This window comes from Podarcis pityusensis (assembly GCF_964106645.2).
Source record: "Podarcis pityusensis genome assembly, chromosome: 9".
Taxonomy (NCBI): domain Eukaryota; kingdom Metazoa; phylum Chordata; class Lepidosauria; order Squamata; family Lacertidae; genus Podarcis; species Podarcis pityusensis.
In genome coordinates this window covers 67644852-67668248 of record NC_138034.1, presented here as the reverse complement: position 1 = coordinate 67668248, position 23397 = coordinate 67644852, and the positions used below count along the sequence as shown (strand labels likewise).

The 23397-nt window shown below is 46.2% G+C and overlaps 1 protein-coding gene across 2 annotated transcripts in view; it reads left to right on the top strand.

The window, feature by feature from the left end:
* SHROOM3 (shroom family member 3) overlaps window positions 1-23397 on the top strand; it is a 219849-nt gene that overhangs the window by 21613 nt on the left and 174839 nt on the right. The window contains exon 1 of one of the 2 annotated variants that reach the window (XM_081020647.1): window positions 5839-5890. The exons of the other annotated variant lie outside the window; for it this stretch is intronic. Coding sequence (XP_080876773.1) covers window positions 5852-5890 — 39 coding nt within the window. The 5' untranslated portion in view covers window positions 5839-5851. Of the gene's footprint in view, window positions 1-5838; window positions 5891-23397 lie in introns of those variants that run through there. 2 annotated transcript variants of the gene reach the window in all.

The window sequence follows — 23397 nt, the reverse complement described above, 5'->3', positions numbered from 1 at the left end:
GGGTGCGGAATGCTGCGGTGAGACTCCTTACGGGGTCCTCGCTGCGGGATCACATTCACCCGGTGCTATACCAGCTACACTGGCTCCCGGTGGAGTACAGGATCAGGTTTAAGGTGCTGGTTTTAACCTTTAAAGCCCTATAAGGCCTAGGATCCTCGTACCTCGAGACTGCCTCTCCTGGTATGTCCCACAGAGGACCTTACAGTCTTCAAACAAAAACATCTTGGAGGTCCCGGGCCACAGGGAGGTTAGGCTGGCCTCAACCAGAGCCAGGGCTTTTTCGGCTGTGGCTCCGATCTGGCGGAACACTCTGTCACAAGAGACTAGGGCCCTGCGGGACTTGACATCTTTCCGCAGGGCCTGCAAGACAGAGCTATTCCACCAGGCCTTTGGCCAAGGCACAGTTTGACCCCCTCTTTTGGCAATCTTCACAGAACTCTAGCCCAATGGTTGCCATTAATCTGATTTGAACTGATTTTATAATGAAATGATTTTAGAATGTTGTATCATTTTACTGTTGTTAGCCGCTCTGAGCCCGTCTTTGGCTGGGGAGGGCGGGATATAAATAATTTATTATTATTATTATTATTATTATTATTATTATTATTAATGTCTCTGAAAAATTATATTGCTATGATGAAGGTCTTCAGCTCAGTGAGGGAGCACATACTTTGAATACAGAAGCCCTCAGGTTTAGTCTGTTTTATCTCCAGGAAGGAATAAGAAATACTCCATGCTTTATTCCCCACCCCCAAATAATTTTTTATTCAGTCTGCAATAAAAAGCAGACTAACCTAAATGAAAACAAAGATTTTTATAAAGATTTAGAAGAAAAATTATTTGAATTTGTGGATCAGAAAATCATAATAATGGGTGACATGAATGGAGTGGTCTCGATGGAAATGGATAGGTTGAGATCAAGAGGAAAATCGAAAGAAGGGAAACTACCTAAGACTTTTTTTCCAATGGAAGTGAGAGCTGGACCATAAAGAAGGCCGATCGTCGAAGAATTGATGCTTTTGAATTCTGGTGCTGGAGGAGACTCTTGAGAGTCCCATGGACTGCAAGAAGATCAAACCTATCCATTCTGAAGGAAATCAGCCCTGGAAGCAGCGGCGTAGCGTGGGTTATCAGCACCCGGGGCAAGGCAAGTAATTTGCGCCCCCTAACCCGGGGCAAGGCAAATAATTTGCGCCCCCTAACCCGGGGCAAGGCAAGTACAGTAATTTACTCTCCCAAGCAGCAGCAGCAGCGAGGCTTCTCTTTCCCCCGCGCTCTCCTGGAGCTGCCTCTTTTCTTTCCTTTTTTCCCTTTCTCCAAGGCTTTTCGCTTTCTCTCCTTAATTGATTCCTCCTCCACACCGCAGCGTTTCCTAGCTGCTTCCCCCCCCTTCCCCTCTCTCTCCTCCTCGCTCTGCTTGCCTTGCCCTGCACCGGCAGCAGCAGGCGCAGCCAGACCCCCGCCAGCCAGCCAGCCCGCCCGCCCGCCCGGCTTCCTCTCCTTTTTTTGCCCGCGGCAGAAGGCTTCGCTCTCCCCCTTCCGCAACCTCCTCGCCAAGCCGAGCGAGCGCGGGCTCCCTAACCCGTGGATTTTAGTAGGGGCAGAGAGCTGCTAGTGCGAGCGCGCCCCCCGCCCATGTTGCGCCCGGTGCGGCCGGCCCCCCTGGCACCCCCCACGCTACGCCACTGCCTGGAAGGACAGATCCTGAAGCTGAGGCTCCAATATTTGGCCATCTCATGAGAAGAGAAGACTCCCTGGAAAAGACCCTGATGTTGGGAAAGAGGGAGGGCACAAGGAAGAGGGGACGACAGAGGACGAGATGGTTGGACAGTGTTCTCGAAGCTACCAGCATGAGTTTGACCAAACTGCGGGAGGCAGTGGAAGACACGAGTGCCTGGCGTGCTCTGGTCCATGGAGTCATGAAGAGTAGGACATGACTAAACAACTAAAACTTATATCCTACCCATCTGACTGGGTCTCCCCAGCCACTCTGGGCAGCTTCCAAGCAAATATCAAAAACAATACAGCATCAGACATTAAAAACTTCCCTAAACAGGGCTGCCTTCAGGTGTCTTTAAAAGTAAAAAAGTTGTTTATTACCTTGACATCTGCTGGGAGGGCGTTCCACAGGGCGGGCGCCACTACCGAGAAGGCCCTCTGCCTGGTTCCCTGTAACCTCACTTCTCGCAGCGAGGGAACCGCCAGAAGGCCCTCGATGCTGGACCTCAGTGTCCGGGTAGAACGATGGGGGTGGAGACGCTCCTCCAGGTATACAGAACCGAGGCTGTTTAGGGCTTTAAAGGTCAGCACCAACACTTTGAATTGTGCTCGGAAACGTACTATGAGCCAATGAAGATCTTTCAGGACTGGTGTTATATGGTCTCGGCGGTCACTCCCAGTCACCAGTCTAGCTGCTGCATTCTGGATTGATTGCAGTTTCTGAGTCACCTTCAAAGGTAGCCGCACATAGAGCACATTGCAGTAGTCTAATACAAAGTTAATTACTGCCTTGCAGTAGTTGGCAATAATAATATTATAATAATTTATTATTTATACCCTGCCCATCTGGCTGGGTTTCCCCAGCCACTCTGGGTGGCTTCCAACTGAATATTAAAAACAATACAGCACCAGACATTAAAAACTTCCCTAAAGAAGGCTGCCTTCAGTTGTCTTTTAAAAGTAAAATAGTTGTTTATTGCCTTGTCATCTGCTGGGAGGGCGTTCCACAGGGCAGGCACCACTACTGAGAAGGCCCTCTGCCTGGTTCCCTGTAACCTTACTTCTCGCAATGAGGGAACTGCCAGAAGGCCCTCGGCGCTGGATCTCAGTGTCTGGGCTGAACGATGGGGGTGGAGACGCTCCTTCAGGTATACAGGACCGAGGCCGTTTAGGGCTTTAAAGGTCAGCACCAATACAGAGTTGACTATCTACCTTGAGCATTCCTTTGGCCTGGGGAGCACCTGTGATAGATGGCTGGGGCTGATCAGAGTTTTACAGTCCAAAGCATCCGGATGGTGCCAAATTAGAGAAGGCTGTGGTATGCAGTGTTAGGGCGAGATGGGTCCATGGCCTGACTTGGGAGAAGGCCATTTCCCTGGAGCTCTTTTTGTTATGTGAGCCATTATCTGGGCTCACGGTTGTAAGAAGGGACTAATAGTCATTGTGGGGAGGCGGAATGGGGAGAGGACCAAATAGTTTAGCAGCAGAACAAAAAATCATGCTTCCGTAAGGCTAGAACATTCTGTTACACTGAACTGTAATGAGCTTTCCATGTTAGTCTTATTATGGTTGTTCTGAAATCTGGGTTGAGGCACAGCAACAACTCCATAGCACAAATAATAAAGCAACAAAAGAATTGCATAACAGGAATGCGCCAGCAGGATGGGGGGGGGGGGGAGCAACAACCCACATCAACTATATTAGCAAGCCTTTTTCCAAGACTGAGATGAATCTCTGATGAAATGCATCTTTTCACCTTTGAGACCCTCTGGTTTCCCTGGCAAATGTTTGTTTCCTGCCTACTAGACCTCAAAGAGGCCTTGGCCAACTTGATGTTTTTGGACTACAACTCCCATTAGTCAAAGCGGCGCACAAAAACCAATATGTGAGGATTTGCACTGAAATGCTAAATAATGTTCACAAGGAGTAACCTATTATGATGATATTGCTACAGAAATGTGGGGAGCTGAATTTAAGATTGGAAAAACAAGAAACAGAGAGAGAGAGAGAGAGAGAGAGAGAGAGAGAGAGAGAGAGAGAGAGAGATGGAGCTTTCCATCCCTTTTGAGAGTAAAAGGTAAAGGGACCCCTGACCATTAGGTCCAGTCGTGACCGACTCTGGGGTTGCGGCGCTCATCTCGCTTTATTGGCCGAGGGAGCCGGCGTACAGCTTCCAGGTCATGTGGCCAGCATGACTATTCCGCTTCTGGCGAACCAGAGCAGCGCACGGAAACTCTGTTTATCTTCCCGCCAGAGCGGTAACTATTTATCTACTTGTACTTTGACATGCTTTCGAACTGCTAGGTTGGCAGGAGCAGGGACCAAGCAACGGGAGCTCACCCCGTCACGGGGATTCAAACCGCCGACCTTCTGATCGGCAAGTCCTAGGGTCTGTGGTTTAACCCACAGCACCACCTCTAGGGGGCCCCTAATTACCTACATCAAATAGTGGTACCCCTGAGGGATCCCCGTTGGAGGAGTGCTATGGTCCTAGCTCTTGCCTAGGCATCAGACAGAAGCAGTTCCTCACAGATCTCGTCATTGGGATACCCTTGACCACAGAGGAGCAGGGAGAAGTCTAGGCTTAAAAGGTAAAGGTAAAAGGACCCCTGACCATTAGGTCCAGTCGTGACCGACTCTGGGATTGTGGTGCTCATCTCGAGGGAGCCGGCGTACAGTTTCCAGGTCATGTGGCCAGCGTGACTAAGCCGCTTCTGGCGAACCAGAGCAGCACACGGAAACGCTGTTTACCATCCCACCGGAGCGGTCTCTATTTATCTACTTGCACTTTGATGTGCTTTCAACCTGCTAGGTTGGTAGGAACAGGGACCGAGCGACGGGAGCTCACCCCGTCACAGGGATTCGAACCTTCTGATCAGCAAGTCCTAGGCTCTCTGGTTTAACCCACAGTGCCAACCGCGTCCCTTAAGTCTAGGCTTACCCAATGCCTAACCGCCAGTCGAACCTTCTAAGGCTCACCTTCACATGTCACCTGACCATGGAAAGTAGGCAAACTTCCTGGCTCCACCCAGGTGGCTTCTGTGGCCTCCATCAGTGCTGCCAAGCCCAAATATGTATGATCTTATGCTTACCATTTTTGACCCAGTCTTTTCATTGTTTGGTTGATAAGAGTTGCTCCTTTCTACCTGCCTCCTCGCAGCCTGATTGATAGTGACAACGTAACAAACATCACAGCTGCCATTGAACAAGGAGTGGTCCCTGCCGGCAAGGCTCCACTCTCTCTCTCCATGCAGCAAATCAAGTCCATAAAGAAAACATCTGTAGGCTCCGCAGCTATAATTAGATCCTTGGAAGGTATCGCAGTTGCAAGAAGGAGGGAAGGATTTTAATTACACCGGGTGGCTGATGCAGCTTTGTGAAACTAGTTCTGTAATGGCCAGCTCTGTGGCTCCTTCTCTAGAAACCACAGCTACACCCTAGCTGGGGCACTCCATGCAATGCTCCGTTTGAAACAAGTGATTTTCTCCTTTTAATTTCCGGAGCAATTAATCGTAGATGATAATTTCAACTCAGAATCAGGCCAGGCTTAATCTCTATAATGCACCCTTTCCTAACCTGGCTTTCTCCAGATGTTTTAGCTGGGGGCTGATGGGAAACTGAAGTCCAAACATCTGGAGGGTGACCGGTTGGGAAAGACTGTACCATGTGACTGTACCATCAAAGAGGAAGATGCTTGAGGAACGTTGATGTTTGCAAAGGTTAATAGCCAGCCAGACTTCCTCACCTCTCAAAACAATTGTGTAGTTTTGAAATTAGCTATCCGGCAGAGATTGCAATGGAGTTTGTGTTTAAAATTGTGCATTTGACAAGAAAATTTGTTTGGAGCGGTAACTATTTATCTACTTGCACTTTGACGTGCTTTCGAACTGCTAGGTTGGCAGGAGCTGGGACCGAGCAACGGGAGCTCACCCCGTCAAGAGGATTCGAACCGCCGACCTTCAGATCAGCAAGTCCTAGGCTCTGTGGTTTAACCCACAGCGCCACCCGCGTCCCTTCTTTTGAGAGTAGAACCATTGAAATTCATGGACTTGTGGTTGAGCTCTCGTCTCACTAACCATGAGCTGCAGCTAAGAACAAACTTTGGCTAGAGCCCATGGTCAGAACTGGATCTATGGCACTGCGGCTGGTTCCCCAATATGCAGAATGGAAGGTGAGAGGCGAGGGGGCAGTTTTGCTGAATTTTGGCCTTCTACAGGGTACAGCTGAAATTTGAAAGACCAAGTTCTGCCACTGCCGTGGTTAGAAATCCCCCCCCCCTTATGCGGAGTTTATGTTCTGGGCTCCTGTGCACATAAGTGAAAATGCATAAAATGGGGAGCAGCCTCTAAACTAAGGTTATCAGACGTCCCGGTTTCCCGGGGACAGTCCCCAGATTTACAGCTTTCCCAGCATTCACATGTACATAGCACACAATAACTGTCCCCAGATTCATTGGAAAAAAATCTGGTAACCTGTTATGTACTGAGCTGAATAGGATCCAAATTGCAGCAGTCTGATTGGTCCTAAAACAATAGGATCCAGAATGCGGCAGTCTGATTGGTCCTAGAACAATAGGATCCAGAATGCGGCAGTCTGATTGGTCCTAGAACAATAGGATTCAGAATGCAGCAGTCTGATGGGTCCTAGAACAATAGGATCCAGAATGCAGCAGTCTGATTGGTCCGCAGGAGCCACCCAATCCACCCAGGTGGAAGTGAATCCGCAACCTGATTGGCCTACAGGAGAATCCCGGAATTAGCCAATCACATGGGGTCCATTGTGTAAATAATGTATATAAAGCAGACATTTCGGGGGAACTTCCATCCCTCTCTACCTTGAGCTGAATAAAGAGCATGAAATCCACACTCGACATAGAGTATATTTCATAACCTTAATCTAAACATCCTTTAAATGCCCCCTCTGCTGCTCTCTCTCCAACGTAGACCAAAAAATACTGTATCCAAAAATATCCATAACTAGCGGTGAAGCTCTGGTGGAGTCTGGAGGACGTGTAGGGAAGCAGCTGCTGCTGCTGGCTTCTACTCCACATATCAGCTGTTAGGCGGGGAGGCTGAGCAGCCTAAACAAAGCCCCACTGTGCCCCCAGTCTCTTTAAGGCTTCATCTGTCCTCATTGACGTCCTCTTTGGGCTCTGGGAAGGGTCTACTCGCAAGCCACAAGGACTCTCCAGCTCTCTCCCGTGATTTCTGGGTTTGAATTGAATTATTTAGTTACATATGCTATCACACCTAAGTGGGTTTGAATTCTGGTGCTGGAGGAGACTCTTGAGAGTCCCATGGACTGTTAGAAGATCAAACCTATCCATTCTGAAGGAAATCAGCCCTAAGTGCTCACTGGAAGGACAGATCCTGAAGCTGAGGCTCCAGTACTTTGGCCACCTCATGAGAAGACAAGACTCCCTGGAAAAGACCCTGATGTTGGGAAAGATGAAGGGCACAAGGAGAAGAGGACGACAGAGGATGAGATGGTTGGACAGTGTTCTCGAAGCTACCAGCCTGAGTTTGACCAAACTGCGGGAGGCAGTGGAAGACAGGAGGGCCTGGTGTGCTCTGGTCCATGGGGTCACAAAGAGTCGGACACGACTAAATGACTAAACAACAACAACAACACCTAAGTGGGGGGATGCCTGCCGCCGCTGCCAATTCTAGGTTGTCTGAGAGATCGATATGGCAGAAGCACAGGACAGCCCAATGAATGTGCATTTACTCCAGATGCACCACCCTCATTCTACTAGGAACTAAGCCAAGCGTCTGTAAGCCTCAAATTGCTGCAGCCAAAGATGTGGGGGGTGGCAGGAATCCAGCTGTTTTTGGAGGGCAGGGGTGATGGAGGCGCTGCCACGCCAAGTAGTCATTAATGGAGCCAATTTGGTCCAAAGGGTGTGTCGGCTGTTGCCGGGCTCCTAGAGAAAGCCTCATCTGGATCCAGTTTATGGAAAGCAGTGGCTCTGAATGTTATTATGAATGACAAGGCAGCCAGAGGAACAGCTGTCCCTGTTCCAAGATTACCATTGCCTCTCTCAGAGCATTCCTTCCCCGTGCTCCTCAAATGGCCTTATTCTGCACGGGCACACAGCTTGCAAAGCTGTTTGGCAACTGAGAGACTCAATCAGAGATCCAATGGTAGCCAAAAAACCGGTCTGCATCATGGTAATTAGCTAAAGAGTAGCTGCTGTTTTTCCTGCTCTCTCTTTAACAAGGACAAAATGCATAATATTTGAGGCATGTGTGCAGAGGTGGCAGATTAGACAGTTTTGAATCAGGTTTATTATGTCCTCCTTAGTACTGCCCAAATCCTTTTGAATGCCATGTCTGCAAAGTATTGTCTTTTGCACAAGTTGCAACAGCACCTGATGGTCTTCAGCAAATACAAGGGAAGCAAGATAGCGAAGGTGATCTGAAGTTTACAGCATGTTATTCCTTGAAGGAGAACTGCTTGAAAATGATTTGCAGATGGTACTTAACTCCGAGTAGGCTTGCTAAGATGTATAAGACTGAATCCAGTGTGGATTCAGTCTTATACATCTTATACATAAGAGCCAGTGTGGTGTAGTGGTTAAGAGCAGTAGACTCGTAATCTGGTGAACCGGGTTCGCTTCCCCGCTCCTCCACATGCAGCTGCTGGGTGACCTTGGGCTAGTCACAATTCTCGGAAGTCTCTCAGCCCCACTCACCTCACAGAGTGTTTGTTATGGGGGAGGAAGGGAAAGGAGAATGTTAACCACTTTGGGATTCCTTCGGGTAGTGATAAAGCGGAATATCAAATCCAAACTCTTCTTCTTCCTCTTCTTCTTGAATCAGATAAATGCTAGAGATGCAATGTGGTTGAGCGTATGTTCTTGTGGGAATGTTCAGGGTAAAACAACAACAAACCTATGGTTACGTGAAACATGCTCAATAAACACACAAGACGTAACCGGCTGTACTTTTGAATAAATAAGGTATACTATTCATGGTATCCGATTGTAGATTTCAATGGAAGTCTCATAAAGTTCAGTGAAAAAAGCAGAAGACCCAGTGGATCAGTTCATTCTCTAGTCAGTTCATGCATAAGGTCCATACATGTATAAGTATCTATTCCACCTGTCTGTTCATAGAGTCCAATAATCTACATGAAAGGTTGTTACAGTTCCACAGAATCCTTTCACAGAGCCTAAGACAAGGATTTCCGGAATACAGTGGTACCTCGGTTTAAGTACTTAATTCATTCCGGACGTCCGTTCTTAACCTGAAGCACCACTTTGGCTAATGGGGCCTCCTGCTGCCGCTGCACCGCCACTGCACGATTTCTGTTCTTATCCTGAAGCAAAGTTCTTAACCCAAGGCACTATTTCTGGGTTAGTGGAGTCTGTAACCTGAAGCGTATGTAACCCGAGGTACCACTGTAATGGAATACTGAATGGTTTAGTTTATGTAAAATATGCAAGGATTTATGTTGTGCAAAATGAACCATGGAAAGAGAGGAAAGGAAGTCACTGATATTTTAAGTGAATATTTGAAAATGTAAAACAGAAAATCTAATAAAAATTGTATATTAAACAAATAAATAAATAAATAAGATAGTGAAGGTGATATAAAGGGCAAAGCCAAATCCTTCATCATCTATTGAAATTACGGCACAAAGGGGTCGAGAGAAAGGGGTGTATGCCTTGATAGTTGACAAAGGCTGTAGCTCAATGATAGTTTGGCATGTAGATGGTCCTGGGTCCATTCCCCAGCATCTCTAGGTAGGGCTAAGAGATGAGATACTGAAGAGATGCTACTGGTCAGTGTATCAAAACACAGCTAGATGGACCATTGTTGTGTCTCAGCCCAAGGCAGCTCCCTGCGTTCCTATAGAAGGACACAGTCTATTTATAACTTCCTTAAAATCTACGGTCCATGCCCCTCCTGTGATTTATTGCAGTTATGGAAAAGAGCAAAGTCCCCATTGAAGCCTACTGCCCTCTCTTGGCCAGCTTTCAGCTGGACACTTCAGTTGGACCTGGCTATAAGAACAATTGGCTGGAGCCAGCACAAGAGACAGAAGCGAGTAGTAACAATAACAAAGTGAATTGCTCCTTCTGGTGCCTTCCTTGCCAAGCTCCAAGCCTGGTGCTACTTGAAATTCCTGACCTTGATTTCTGTTGGGACTCCCAATCTCCAGTGACCCGATCCTAACCGGACTCCCGTGTTGGCTGACAATGTTATAAATCAGAGTGGTGAAGACATAAAATCTAACTGGCCCTCTCCTTTCTGTGGGAACAGCATACACATTCAGAATTTTGTCCAACAGAGCTCCAGCTCTGGACATAAGGTGGCAGTAAAGGACAGTGTTTTCACCTTGAAGAGTTAAAGCTCTCTGACTCTTTTTTTTTTTTACAGGATTTTTTCTTTTCATTTCCACTCAAAATATCTGGTGGAGAAGGAAGGTTTTCCACAGCTGCCAAAAAAAGGCAATAGAGATGGAATAGGTAACACGATGGAGTGCCGAAGGTAGCTTTTAAAGGACTGGTTCCTCTTTATTCCCATGCTTCCATTTGCCTGTCTGTGGCAACACTTCATACAAATGTCAGTATGGGAGTAAGCAGGCCAGAGAGACAGCAAAGAGACATATGGCCCAGGGCTTGGGGTTCCTCCTGGTGAGCCGATTTTCCAGCAGCGAAGGCTCCCCACCTACTGTGCTTGACACAACAAGCAAATGCTATTTATCCATAGGAACGTTGCCATAGGAAACGGCTAGAGACCTTTAACCTTCCGATGCTAGCAAAATGCACTTCTAGCCAATATATATGCAGATCAAAAAGACCACGATTTAGCGGTAAGCTGGGGTTCAGAAGGTAATTATTTTACAAATAAACTGCAAAGTGTTGCAGCATGAAGCATACCCTCCAGGCGCCCCCGTTTTCCAGGGACAGTCCCGGATTTATAGACGCTATCTAGGTTGGTCATCGCCTGCTTTTTGGGAGAAAGGCAATGACAAACCTAGACAGCATCTTAAAAAGCAGAGACATCACTTTGCCAACAAAGGTCCATATAGTTAAAGCCATGGTTTTCCCAGTAGTGATGTATGGAAGTGAGAGCTGAAGAATTGATGCTTTTGAATTATGGTGCTGGAGGAGACTCTTGAGAGTCCCATGGACTGCAAGAAGATCAAACCTCTCCATTCTGAAGGAAATCGGCCCTGAGTGCTCACTGGAAGGACAGATCCTGAAGCTGAGGCTGCAGTACTTTGGCCACCTCATGAGAAGAGAAGACTCCCTGGAAAAGACCCTGATGTTGGGAAAGATGGAGGGCACAAGGAGAAGGGGACGACAGAGGACGAGATGGTTGGACAGTGTTCTCGAAGGTACCAGCATGAGTTTGACTAAACTGCGGGAGGCAGTGGAAGACAGGAGGGCCTGGCGTGCTCTGGTCCATGGGGTCACAAAGAGTCGGACACGACTAAACAACAACAACAAATCCCAGTTTCTGATTTGATCCCATAATGTCCCGCTTTTCCTTAGGACTTTCCTATTTCCATTAGAGAAATGTTGGAGGGTATGGAGTTATCCAACCCCCAAACCTTCTGAAGGCAGCCCTGTATAGGGAAGTTTTTTAAAATGTTCCATTATGTTTTTATATATGTTGGAAGCTGCCCGGAGTGGCTGGGGGAGCTCAGTCCGATGGGCAGGGTATAAATAATAATAATAATAATAATAATAATAATAATAAATAAATTTACACAATAGGAAACCCTTATTTTCATCAGAGAAATGTTGTAGGGTATGATGAAGCACTTCTGTTCAGGGTTCCAGGCAACCAGCATGCCCTATTTTAAAATACTTCATTCTTGTTGTTGTTGTTTAGTCGTTTAGTCGTGTCCGACTCTTCATGACCCCATGGACCAGAGCACGCCAGGCACTCCTGTCTTCCACTGCCTCCCACAGTTTGGTCAAACTCATGCTGGTAGCTTCGAGAACACTGTCCAACCATCTCGTCCTCTGTCGTCCACTTCTCCTTGTGCCCTCCATCTTTCCCGGCATCAGGGTCTTTTCCAGGGAGTCTTCTCTTCTCATGAGGTGGTCTTCATTCTATCCTGCCCCAAATCAGAAGCTAACAAGCTTCCTAAGATCCCAGCAAAAACTGAAACTGGAAGTGCAGAGTATTATGCTTAGTTCCTCCCCTCCCCTTCTCCAAGTCTGGTGTCTCCAGTACTGGCCTGACCTGCATGATCTCTGGACCTAGCCATTGTTCCCAAGCATAATTCTTATCCATGGGAGGCATTATATTGAATATGCCTTCTGTTCCCTTTGGCAAATACTTTTTTGCAATTAATTATGCTGCAGAGCAAATGTTAACACATTGATAAGCGTTGTTGGCAGAGTTTTGTACGCTTTGGGGAAGGAGGTTGCTGAGGGAAGAATAAGAGATAGGAGCTGCCGCAGAGTTAACAAAATCCCATGGCTTTGCATCCCCATGATAACCACCAGAACCCGAAAGGGATCGAGTTTGCATCACCTGGCGATGTGTCAGAATGGAATTTGTGGAATGAACTGCAGGTGAAGCCAATAATTGACGAGGGTGACATAATCTCCCGCGTGGAAATTATCTATGCATAGAATAAACATAAGCTTTCGTGAAGCCAAGGGGCCCTTAATAGGATTTTCCTCCTCCTTTAAACTACCTGTTGCCTCCTGGGAAGCCTGCAGAGCAAAGGCTAGCATGTTGCAGGAACAAACAGGATTGAAGATCGCCCTGAATGATTCACTGATCCATTAGCTAGCAATGACCATCTCTCAAGAAGTTTGGATACATATCATTTTATTTTGAAAAACGGCCTGTTGTCATTTGGGTTGTAACTGGAAGGTAGGTAATTTTGCTCACCATGTTTGGCATCAGCTGGAATCACCTGGCAAATTTCTGAGGCCTAGGGGTACCATAAAAATCTGTGGGTTTCCCCCCTATTTGTTAAAATAAATAAGCAGACGGCAAATCCATTGCTGCCGAAACGTGTTCTGAACAGGCCCTAGTTTTTGAAATATTGAGATAAGAACTGCAAGATACATTGGAAAGGAAGGCTAGATGAGCAACAATATTTCAGATCTGCACTAAACTGCGCAATAATGGCTATTGTGCATGATTATCTGGGACGCGGGTGGTGCTGTGGGTAAAACCTCAGCGCCTAGGACTTGCCGATCGTATGGTTGGCGGTTCGAATCCCCGCGGCGGGGTGAGCTCCCGTCTTTCGGTCCCAGCTCCTGCCCACCTAGCAGTTCGAAAGCACCCCTAAGTGCAAGTAGATAAATAGGTACTGCTTTATAGCGGGAAGGTAAACGGCGTTTCCGTGTGCTGCGCTGGTACTGGCTCGCCAGAGCAGCTTCGTCACGCTGGCCACGTGACCCGGAAGTGTCTCCGGACAGTGCTGGCCCCCGGCCTCTTAAGTGAGATGGGTGCACAACCCTAGAGTCGGACACGACTGGCCCGTACAGGCAGGGGTACCTTTACCTTTACCTTTATCTATATGTGAATAGTAATACATGCATCACAAATGACAATGACTTGGATTTGGCAAAACTAGATTTTTCTTATGTTCCTATCCATCTTGGGTGTGCTCATGTTACCATAACAATCAACGTGGAAACAGTTTTTCATTGGATGCCACATTCGTAATATATGGTTACAATAAAAGCCACACATAGGGGGTTAGTTCTTTAAACTGTTTTCTGTCGAGGTCCACCATTGCAGTTTACTGCTTTTTTGTGTGCAAATTGCCACATTTCCTTATTCCGTGGCCACCAAGTGGGTGATTGAATGTCTAGAATGCAACGCGTGAAAGGAAATAATTGAAAGGGGCACCTGCTTGTATTACAATGTAAACAAGCATGCAGATATAAAACATTATTTGGGGCCTGGGAGAGAGAGACCTGGCTTCGCAGGCAGAATATCATAGCTACAAATCGCTGGCATCATCACATAAGAGTTTCAGGTGGCAGGTGGTAATAATGAGATGCAGCTGCCAGTCAGAGGGAACTAGATCAGGGTAGGCAAACTAAGGCCCAGGGGCCGGATCCGGCCCCCCGCCTTCTAAATCCAGCCGGCGGACGGTCCGGGAATCAGCATGTTTTTACATGAGTAGAATGTGTCCTTTTATTTAAAATGCATCTCTAGGTTATTTGTGGGGCATAAGAATTCATACATTCCCCCCCCCAAATATAGTCCGGCCCCCCACAAGGTCTGAGGGACAGTGGACCGGTCCCCTGCTGAAAAAGTTTGCTGACCCCTGGGCTAGACGGACAAATAGTTTGACCACTTACATGGCAATGTCTTCTGTCCCTAAGGCCACACCTGCACCACAAATTTAAAGCACTATTATACCCCTTTAGCAATCATGGCTTCCCCTAAAGCACCATGGGTACTGTAGTTTGACCTCCTAATCCCCGCACAAAGCTACACTTCACAGGGTGATTTAACCATCAATCCCTCTTCCTGGGGAATTTTGGAAATTGTAGCTCTGGGAGGAGAACAGGGGTCTGCTAGCAAGACTCAGCACCCTGAACAATCTACAGTGCTCTGGGTTCTTCGGGGGGAAACCATGACTGATTAAGTGGTACAATGGTTCTTTAAATACCTTGCACAGATGTGTTCTAAAGGTAACAAAACAGAGCCCACTTTAAAAAAAAATGAATTCAGTGCACTCACCAGCTGTGGCCCTGTTTGCAAAGTTCTTTCCCATCCAGAACTTAAGTCAGTGGACATTCAGAATAATTAGAGGTGCTTTGCGATTAGCATTGCTGTGTGGTTTTACAACCTGGCTTGAGTGGCTTGTGCGCTCCTTATGGGTACACACTGCTGATCTAAGATGGACAAAAGGAGACAATTTCCCGGGTTTATTTGGCAGATTTTACAAAGCCAAAGCTCCTGCCCTTGCGGTCATACGCCTGCCTCATCCCACGTCCCGTCAATTCCCATTGATGCTAAAAGGCCATGTGTTTGCCTCATAAAAGGCAAGCGTTTTATGGACAGCATCGTATGGGTGACAGTGATGGTCATTGGCATTTAAGCATCATTTTAGGACTGAAAGGGCTGGTGGCAATGACCTTTGCCACCAAGCCGCGTTTAGGAGGCTGACGCAGTTAGGTTGAGGTCCTGCTTTGAATGGGGACACTGAAAGTTTATTACCTCTTTGTTCAGCTTCTTTCTAAGGCTTTGCCAAAGTCCTGGTGGCACTCAATCCTATGCATGCTTGTTGAGAAATAAGCCCCATTGAGATTAAGGATGCTTACTCCCAAGTAAGTGTGCAATAGGATTGCGCCTCGGGAGAGCATCTGTTCTTTGTATAATATCTTGCCCTGTGGAGTTTTGTGGTATGGAATGCAATGCCTCCTACCCCAGAAGGCCCAGATCTGTTAAGAGATGGAGGAGAAATTCAACTGAGTTCAATTTCAAAGGTGACCCTGCCCTAATTCATACTTTCTGAAACACTGCGAGAACCAAAACACAGCCAACCATCGAAATATACTCTACTCTGAATCTTGTGGTTCTGTGATTCTCCAACCAAGCAATGTGTGCAAAAATGCAAATGTACTAAATGTGCATTTATTACTGAAAACAACATGCAGACGTGCATTATTTCAGGGGAAATTGCTTTGCAAAATATGTATATGTAAATATTAGGAGGAAAATGCTCTAAAACGCTGACGAATCTTTGTGTGTGTGTTTTTATTCACTGGATATGGGCATGTGGCGAACTCAACTTAAGGCTGGAACGAAATGGGAATTGATAGATTCACCACACCCATGTGCTATATACTCCATTGCCCGGCAATGGGGAACTTTGGCTGGGGTCCAAAGCACTTCTTGAGTACGCTGCGTGGATTTTGTTCTCTCCTTGCCATAACACAACTGGATTCCCTTCCCTTTTGAAAGGAGCTTGTGGGACAAAAGCTTCCCCTTTCCTTGCCCTTCCTCCTGTTCCTTTTAAGAACAGTCCTGATACCACAAGCAAGTAAATGGTGGTGGGGAAATTTTCATGCCGCTGAATTGACTCAAAAAGCTGATAAAAGCTGGGGCGGAGAGGCGAGTGGCTGCCCTTTATATCTATGCAAAGGATGGAACTGCCCCAAAAAGACGTTAGATTGTTTTTGTATGCCACAACTGCAGCAAGAATTTTGTTAGCCAAAAATTGGAAACTACAAGAAATGCCAACAGTGGAGGAATGGCAGATGAAGATGATGGACTTTTTGGAGTTGGCCAACCTGACTGGAAGAATCCGCAATCAGAAAGAGGAGGAACATCAAGAAGATTGGAAGAAATTTAAGGACTATTTAGCTAGATATTCTAATATAATATAAGTAGAACTACTTGTAAGCACCAAAATGGCAAAATGGAGTAAAATATGTGGAATTGTATAACATTATGGATTGAAAACATTATGAAAAGATATTAAGATGGTAATTTGAATAAGCTAAATTTATTTGAAAGTGGATGTTGGAAAACTGCTACAATGAGATCTATGGAAACTCAGTTTGGGGGGATCTGAGGAAGTCACTTAACAATAATAACTAAATTGGGATTTTAACAGTTAGGATACATGTTTGTTTGTTTGTTTGTCTTTTTAATAGTGTAATGTTTTCTTTTATGTTTGTTAAAAATTTGGAAAACCAATAAATTTTTTTGGAAAAAAAAATCTGCAAAGGATGGGAACAAGGAGAGACAGGACTGGTCTTTGAGAAATGCAAGCCCAAAGGCCTCTTGAATTTGTGGAAACAGATGTATTGCCCTTTGGAAGATGGCCTCTGTTTGTTTTGACAAGGGACATGGAATGCACATACCCAAATACAAGAGATGTCAAGAGCAGAGCTATCACGCCTGAGTTGTGGTTGGCCTTACAAATGGCGGCTCCAGTGAGGTTGGATCCAGGGTTGCTGTCCCTATATAACCGCCACAGTCCCTACTTTCTGGTCCTTGTCTGGTTGCTATTTTGCTGTGTGTACAGATTCTAGGGGTCCCCTTTTTTAGAAATGGCTCAACTAGTGGGACAGAGCCTCCTAGCTCTCTGGTAGTAGAATTTATCCCTCCTTTAAAATATTTTTTATTAGGGATTTCAACATAACAATTTATCAAAAATACATCATCCACATTTCCCTCCCTCCCCCCTAAAAAAGAAAAAAACCACTTCCCTCAGCTCCTCTCTCTGGTTTCTCAGCACATGTTATTTTCTGCATGTTATAAAATTGTAAAGATCTTCAATTTATCTATCTGTATGTTACCAATTCCTGCCAACCTAGCAGTTCGAAAGCACCTCAAAGTGCAAGTAGATAAATAGGTACCTCTCCGGCGGGAAGGTAAACGGCATTGCCGTGAGCTGCTCTGGTTTCCCAGAAGCGGCTTAGTCATGCTGGCCACATGACCCGGAAGCTGTATGCTGGCTCCCTCGGCCAATAAAGCGAGGTGAGCACCGCAACCCCAGAGTTGGCCATGACTGGACCTAATGGTCAGGTGTCCCTTTACTTTACTATGTTACCAATAAAGAATTTGTGAGTGTTTATTCAAAACAAAAGTGCTTGGCATGCTCTGGTCCATGGGGTCACGAAGAGTCTGACACGACTAAACAACTAAACAGCAACAATTCAAAACCTGCCAAGGAGTCAGTTCATTTTGTTGCTTCTTTAAATACTTCATAAAAGGTTCCCATTCTTCTTTAAAATCACAGTTATCATGTAGTTTATGTGTCAGTTTCGCCAATTCTGCATAGTCCATCAATTTCTCTTGCCACAGATCTTTAGTCGGAATTTCTTCATTCTTCCATCCTTGCGTGTGGTGGTTCAAGGGGTTGCTCGTGCGTAAGCCGGCGCCCACACCTGGTTGGGTTGCCTAAGTGAACCTTTTCTGTCCGGACAGCCACTCGCCCGTGGCTGTCTCAATCGCTGGCAGAATCCGTCAGTGGGCGTTTCTTAAACTTCTTCCAGCAAAGAAGTTCTTTCACGCTCAGTCGCCTCCTACTTTCCCTGCGCGGAAGCCTTCTGTGCAAGGAAGGCGTAGGCAGCGGAGGACCCTTCCTTCCCCCGCTGGTCCCAGGCAAGGAGTCATGTGACTCCCCCTCAGATTCCCCCATCTGCCCCCCTTCTCCACTGGAGCTGAGCTGATTCCCCTCCCCAGAAGATGGGCTGCCTCTCCCAATCCCATGACACTCTCTGGGATCCCTCTGGAGCTCGCTCTCTCCCTCCGGCACCGATGGCAGTTCCCTGACATTGCGCTATTAAGACTCTTGCCGCTGTTGTCGCGTACATGAAAATGTTTTTAAATTTCCTTGGCAGGTCTTTTCCTACAATCCCTAACAAGAAAGCTTCAGGCTTTTTTACAAATGTTAATTGGAACATTTTCTTCAACTCATTGTATATCATTTCCCAAATTTTTTATATTTTACTACAATCCCACCATTTATACCTCTTAATGGGAGGGAGGAGATGAAGCATGAGGGAGGTTAATGTGGGTGCCCTGGCAGAAACAATCTGGTGCCCCTACTGGTGTTTGTAGATTCCCCTTCACCTCTTGCCTTAAGCAGCCGTGATACTGCTTCCAGGAAGCTAAGCGCAGCAGCTGTGTCCCCACCAGGCAGGTTCCTTCTACCATTTTAAATACATTTGTTGTTAACTCTGTCAATCTGCCTTTTCTATATTTTGGTGACGGTGCCCAAACTGCTTATCCAAGCAGCAACTGTTGCGGAATGCTGTGGAACTGCAGCTACACTATAAAAAGTACAACCAGATCCATTTATCAGATTAAAGATTCTAATTAACCCCCGCAAATGTTTGCACAGTGTAACCATTGGGGCCATTTTGCTAATGTGGCTGCTTCAGAAGTCGGTGGGAGGCGGACTGTTGCAGAGTAATAATAATAATAATAATAATAATAATAATAATAATTTTTATCTATACCCCGCCCTTCCCGATTCAAAAACCGGGCTCAGGGCGGCTAACAACAAAATTAAAACACTTAATGATAAAAGCAGCATAAAATACAGTATAAAAACATGAATAACAATAAAATTCAAAAATCAGTTTAGGGGAAATAAGCATTAGATAATCTCCGGGGCTAGCTGGCTGAATTGGTCCTACTTGGGCCAGCGAGGAGGCCAGGGGAGAATTAACTGTGGGGTCTCAGAGCGGGTGATCTTCATAAAAGGGGAGGGGGAGGGAAGAGAAGGGAAATAAAAGATCAGGCTGAATCTGGCAGAGGGAGAAGAAGAAGAAGAAGAAGAAGAAGAAGAAGAGGAGGAGGAGGAGTTTGGATTTGATATCCCCTTCATCACTACCCGAAGGAGTCTCAAAGTGGCTAACATTCTCCTTTCCCTTCCTTCCCCACAGCAAATGCTCTGTGAGGTGAGTGGGGCTGAGAGACTTCAGAGAAGTGTGTCTAGCCAAAGGTCACCCAGCAGCTGCATGTGGAGGAGCGGAGATGCGAACCCGGTTCCCCAGATTACGAATCTACCACTCTTAACCACTACACCACACTGGCTTTCAAAGAAGAACTTTCAGCAATAGAGCTGAACCTTCCATTAGGCAGGGTGGCTCAGGCAGTGGCTCTTGGGGAGGGGCCAAGGAGCCCTAGTGGCAAGGCCACCAGCTGCCCCTCTCTGCTGGAGGGCAGAGCTGTATGTGTCACTCAACCGCTCAGTGCCCCCTAAGCTAGCTTGTTGCTCTCAGGCATGGCGGAGAAAGCTGTCCCTCAATGTCAGTGCTGACAGAAGATCAGAGTCCCAGGCTGGTTGGCTGACCAACCCTGATGTGCTTATCTGGGGTGGGATTAATTCAGGCAACTTGCTGAAGTGTAGGTGGGCTCCCACAAGGCAAGACACAGTGATAACATCAAGAACCTTTATTGAACTAACAGAACTGGACAAAGCAACTGCTTATATACATTCCTGAAGGCCTGGGCCACTCCCACTCCCAACGTGATTGGCTGTCTAAACTTCCAAGCTGCGAATCATAACTCAGAGTTCAAGGGCCAATGGCAGAAGCCCAAATCCTGAAATGTTCTGTGATTGGATATCATGTATCGAATTGGAACACAGGGGCTCAGAATCCTTAGTCTAGACTCAAGCGCAGGCAAACACAGACCACTGAATACCTAAAACTTGCCGTCATCAGATGTGGTGATGGCCGTTAGGCAAATTCACAGGGGACGTGTTGGCTAATCCTGATGGCTGTAGGGTTTTGATGGATCCAAGCCAGATGGTTGGCTGCATTGCAAGGTAATAATAATAATAATAATAATTTTTTAAAGAAATTATTTATACCCCGCCCTCCAGACCCCGGCCAGAGCCTGGCTCAGGGCAGCTAACACCAGTAAAATTACAATAAAAACCCAATTTAAAATACAGGTTAAAATGCAATTTAAAATGCCGCCTCACCAAGAGACCCCGTGTGCCATCTGAGGTGTTTGGAGACAATGGAAGAGAATGCAGCTGTGGCACTGCCACCTTAAAGAGTCATTTTGCCCAAGGTTACAGGGCCTGAACTCAGTCAGCCCTCCTTGACATTCTCCAGGCCTGACGCAATGGCAGACCTTGAGGTTTCACATTTTAGCAGCACCCTGTGCAACACCCAAATTTGGTCCTCCCTGCCTTCCATTCTAGCTCATAGTTGCAGAGCCCCCTTGTGGCACCCCCAGACTCTGCACCCAGGGCGACTGAACCTGTCACGCTTCTCTAAATCCGCCTCTTCCTAGAAGTGCATTTTCTTCCACTGTGTCCAAACACCTCGACTGTGTCTTTTCAAAGGCCAGGCAAAAATTGGTGTTGATACGGAATGCAGATGCCAGGCCAGATTTCTGGTGGGCAAATCTGATGTCCTATAGAGCCATTTGCTGCTCCTTGTGACTAGCAGGAGCAAAATATATTCAAATATATTTAATTTCATATCAGTTACTAAATATAGAATTTGTGTTATGCTGCTGCGGCAGTTTGATTGTCTTAGCAGAGTTAATACATATATTACCTTACCTGGTCATTGAGCAAGAAATGCTGCTTCAACATTTGATGCTTTCCTTGTTTTCATATTTATAGCTCAATCTTTGTTTAGTAAGGAGATGAAGAGAAGGCGCTTCTCTTTGCTTCCTAAATAGAAATCTCTTGTGGAGCCAGGAGTGACTCTGCTCATGCAGGTGGAAAATCAACTTAAGGGCTAAGCCTTCTTTCTGCTATTGGATTAAGAATTCAGAGTCGCCACAAGGAGTCAGATGAGGAAGCACAATCCCGTTTACACCTTTGATGCCGGCAGCAAATTTTGTTTTCTAGCAGGTTTCTAGACTTGATGATCGCTGTGAGAGAAACTCAAATATAAATCTGCAACTTTTTCATGCAACCACACAAGTCGCTCTCTCATTATCTTAGTTTTATATAGTTTTTTTTAAAAAGCTATTTCCTGCAGGTAGTGTATTATCAGCAGTTCATTTGTGCTGGTTGTTTTGCCACAATTATATTGGAGAAGAGCAGGGCAGTTGCTGTGGCCCTCAGTACTCCTTCTTCCTTCCAGATCAGATTTCCTTTCAAAATTTCAAGGTATGCAGAAATTATAGGTTGCCTTTCCCATTTTGTTGCATTTATGAGGCTGTTACTCATAACACACAGCATCGGCCTGGCATGTAGAAGGTCCCCTAGTCCAAGCCCTGGCATCTCCAGGTGGGACCTAAGGGGTCCCTTCTCTGAAATCCTGGAGATCTGCTGCTAGTCAAAATAGACAGTATGAATTAGGTGGACAAATGGTCCAGTCCTTATGAAGTAGCTTCCTATGACCTAAACATTAGGAAGAACTTCCTGACAGTAAGAGCTGTTCGACAGTGGAATTTGCTGCCAAGGAGTGTGGTGGAGTCTCCTTCTTTGGAGGTCTTTAAGCAGAGGCTTGACAACCATATGTCAGGAGTGCTCTGATGGTGTTTCCTGCTTGGCAGGGGGTTGGACTCGATGGCCCTTGTGGTCTCTTCCAGCTCTATGATTCTATGATTCTATGACTGCTATATAATACTTACCAAAGAAATCTTAATAGATAATATCTCATTTGCTTATTTGTATATATAATAGCGGAATGACAAACCTAGACAGCATCTTAAAAAGCAGAGACATCACCTTGCCAACAAAGGCCCGTATAGTTAAAGCTATGGTTTTCCCAGTAGTGATGTATGGAAGTGAGAGCTGAAAAATTGATGCTTTTGAATTATGGTGCTGGAGGAGACTCTTGAGATTCTGAAGGAAATCAGCCCTGAGTGCTCACTGGAAGGACAGATCCTGAAGCTGAGGCTCCAATACTTTGGCCACCTCATGAGAAGAGAAGACTCCCTGGGAAAGACGCTGATGTTGGGAAAGATGGAGGGCACAAGGAGAAGGGGACAACAGAGGACGAGATGGTTGGACAGTGTTCTTGAAGCTACAAACATGAGTTTGACCAAACTGCGGGAGGCAGTGGAAGACAGGAGTGCCTGGTGTGCTCTGGTCCATGGGGACACAACTAAACAACACCAACAGAACCCCACAAAAATCGACACACAGAGAGAGATGGACAAGAGAATACACAGAAGAGAATACATAGAAGTTGATTCCATGGGAAGAAAAGTCTCTCTCACCACTGGAAGTTGGAATTGGATTTCAGGCCAGTTGATCACCAAGGAAGGATTGTAGGAGTGAAATGACTGCATTGGCCTGGCAATGGCACCAGCCCAATGCTACATGTTTCCAGGGGGAGAAGCTAAGGAGGCAGGAGGAATGTACATAAATCCTGTTATTTCTTAATGGGATTTTGGAGCTTATTTCCAAGCCAACACTTTGAAATGTACCCTGCAGCCTGCTTCATACTGAATTTTCAATCATGCTGAATAGCAATGTCCTTATCAGCAGTTCTTACACTCCAACGCTTTATCCAATATTTCTTACTTCCATGGGCAGATCCACACCATACTCTCAAAGCCCATCCAACGTACGGTACATTTAAAGCACATTACACCTCCCCCCTCAAAGGATCTTGGGAAATGTAGTTTCCTCCTCACAGAGCTACAATTCACAGCATCCCTGAAGAAACCGCAGTTCCCAGGACTCTGGGGAAAGTCATGAGGTTTAAATGTGCATTGAGTGTGTTTTAAATGCATGCTGTGGATCCGCTCAGGACCCACATATAGTTCTCAGTGAAACCCAGGAGGAAAGTTAGTCATGACTCAAGACCCATTGATTTCAGTGGGAACTAAGCGCAATAATAGCAGCCCCGATTGAGCCATATGTCTGTAGAGCCACTGAGTAACTATGAGTAATTTTTAACCTGAAGAAATTTGGAGTGTAATTTGACATTAGGATTTAGACTTCAGAATTAAAATTCATTACCAAACTGATTGCCTTTCTCAGGGCTTCAATAAATCTTGTACTTGAACTATGAGAACCAAAAGGAAATTGTGTACAAGGAGAAGGGGACGACAGAGGACGAGATGGTAGGACATTGTTCTCGAAGCTACCAGCATGAGTTTGACCAAACTGCGGGAGGCAGTGGAAGGCAGGAGTGCCTGGCGTGCTCTGGTCCATGGAGTCACGAAGAGTCGGACACGACTAAACAACAATACAGTGGTACCTCGGGTTAAGTACTTAATTCGTTCTGGAGGTCCGTACTTAACCTGAAACTGTTCTTAACCTGAAGCACCACTTTAGCTAATGGGGCCT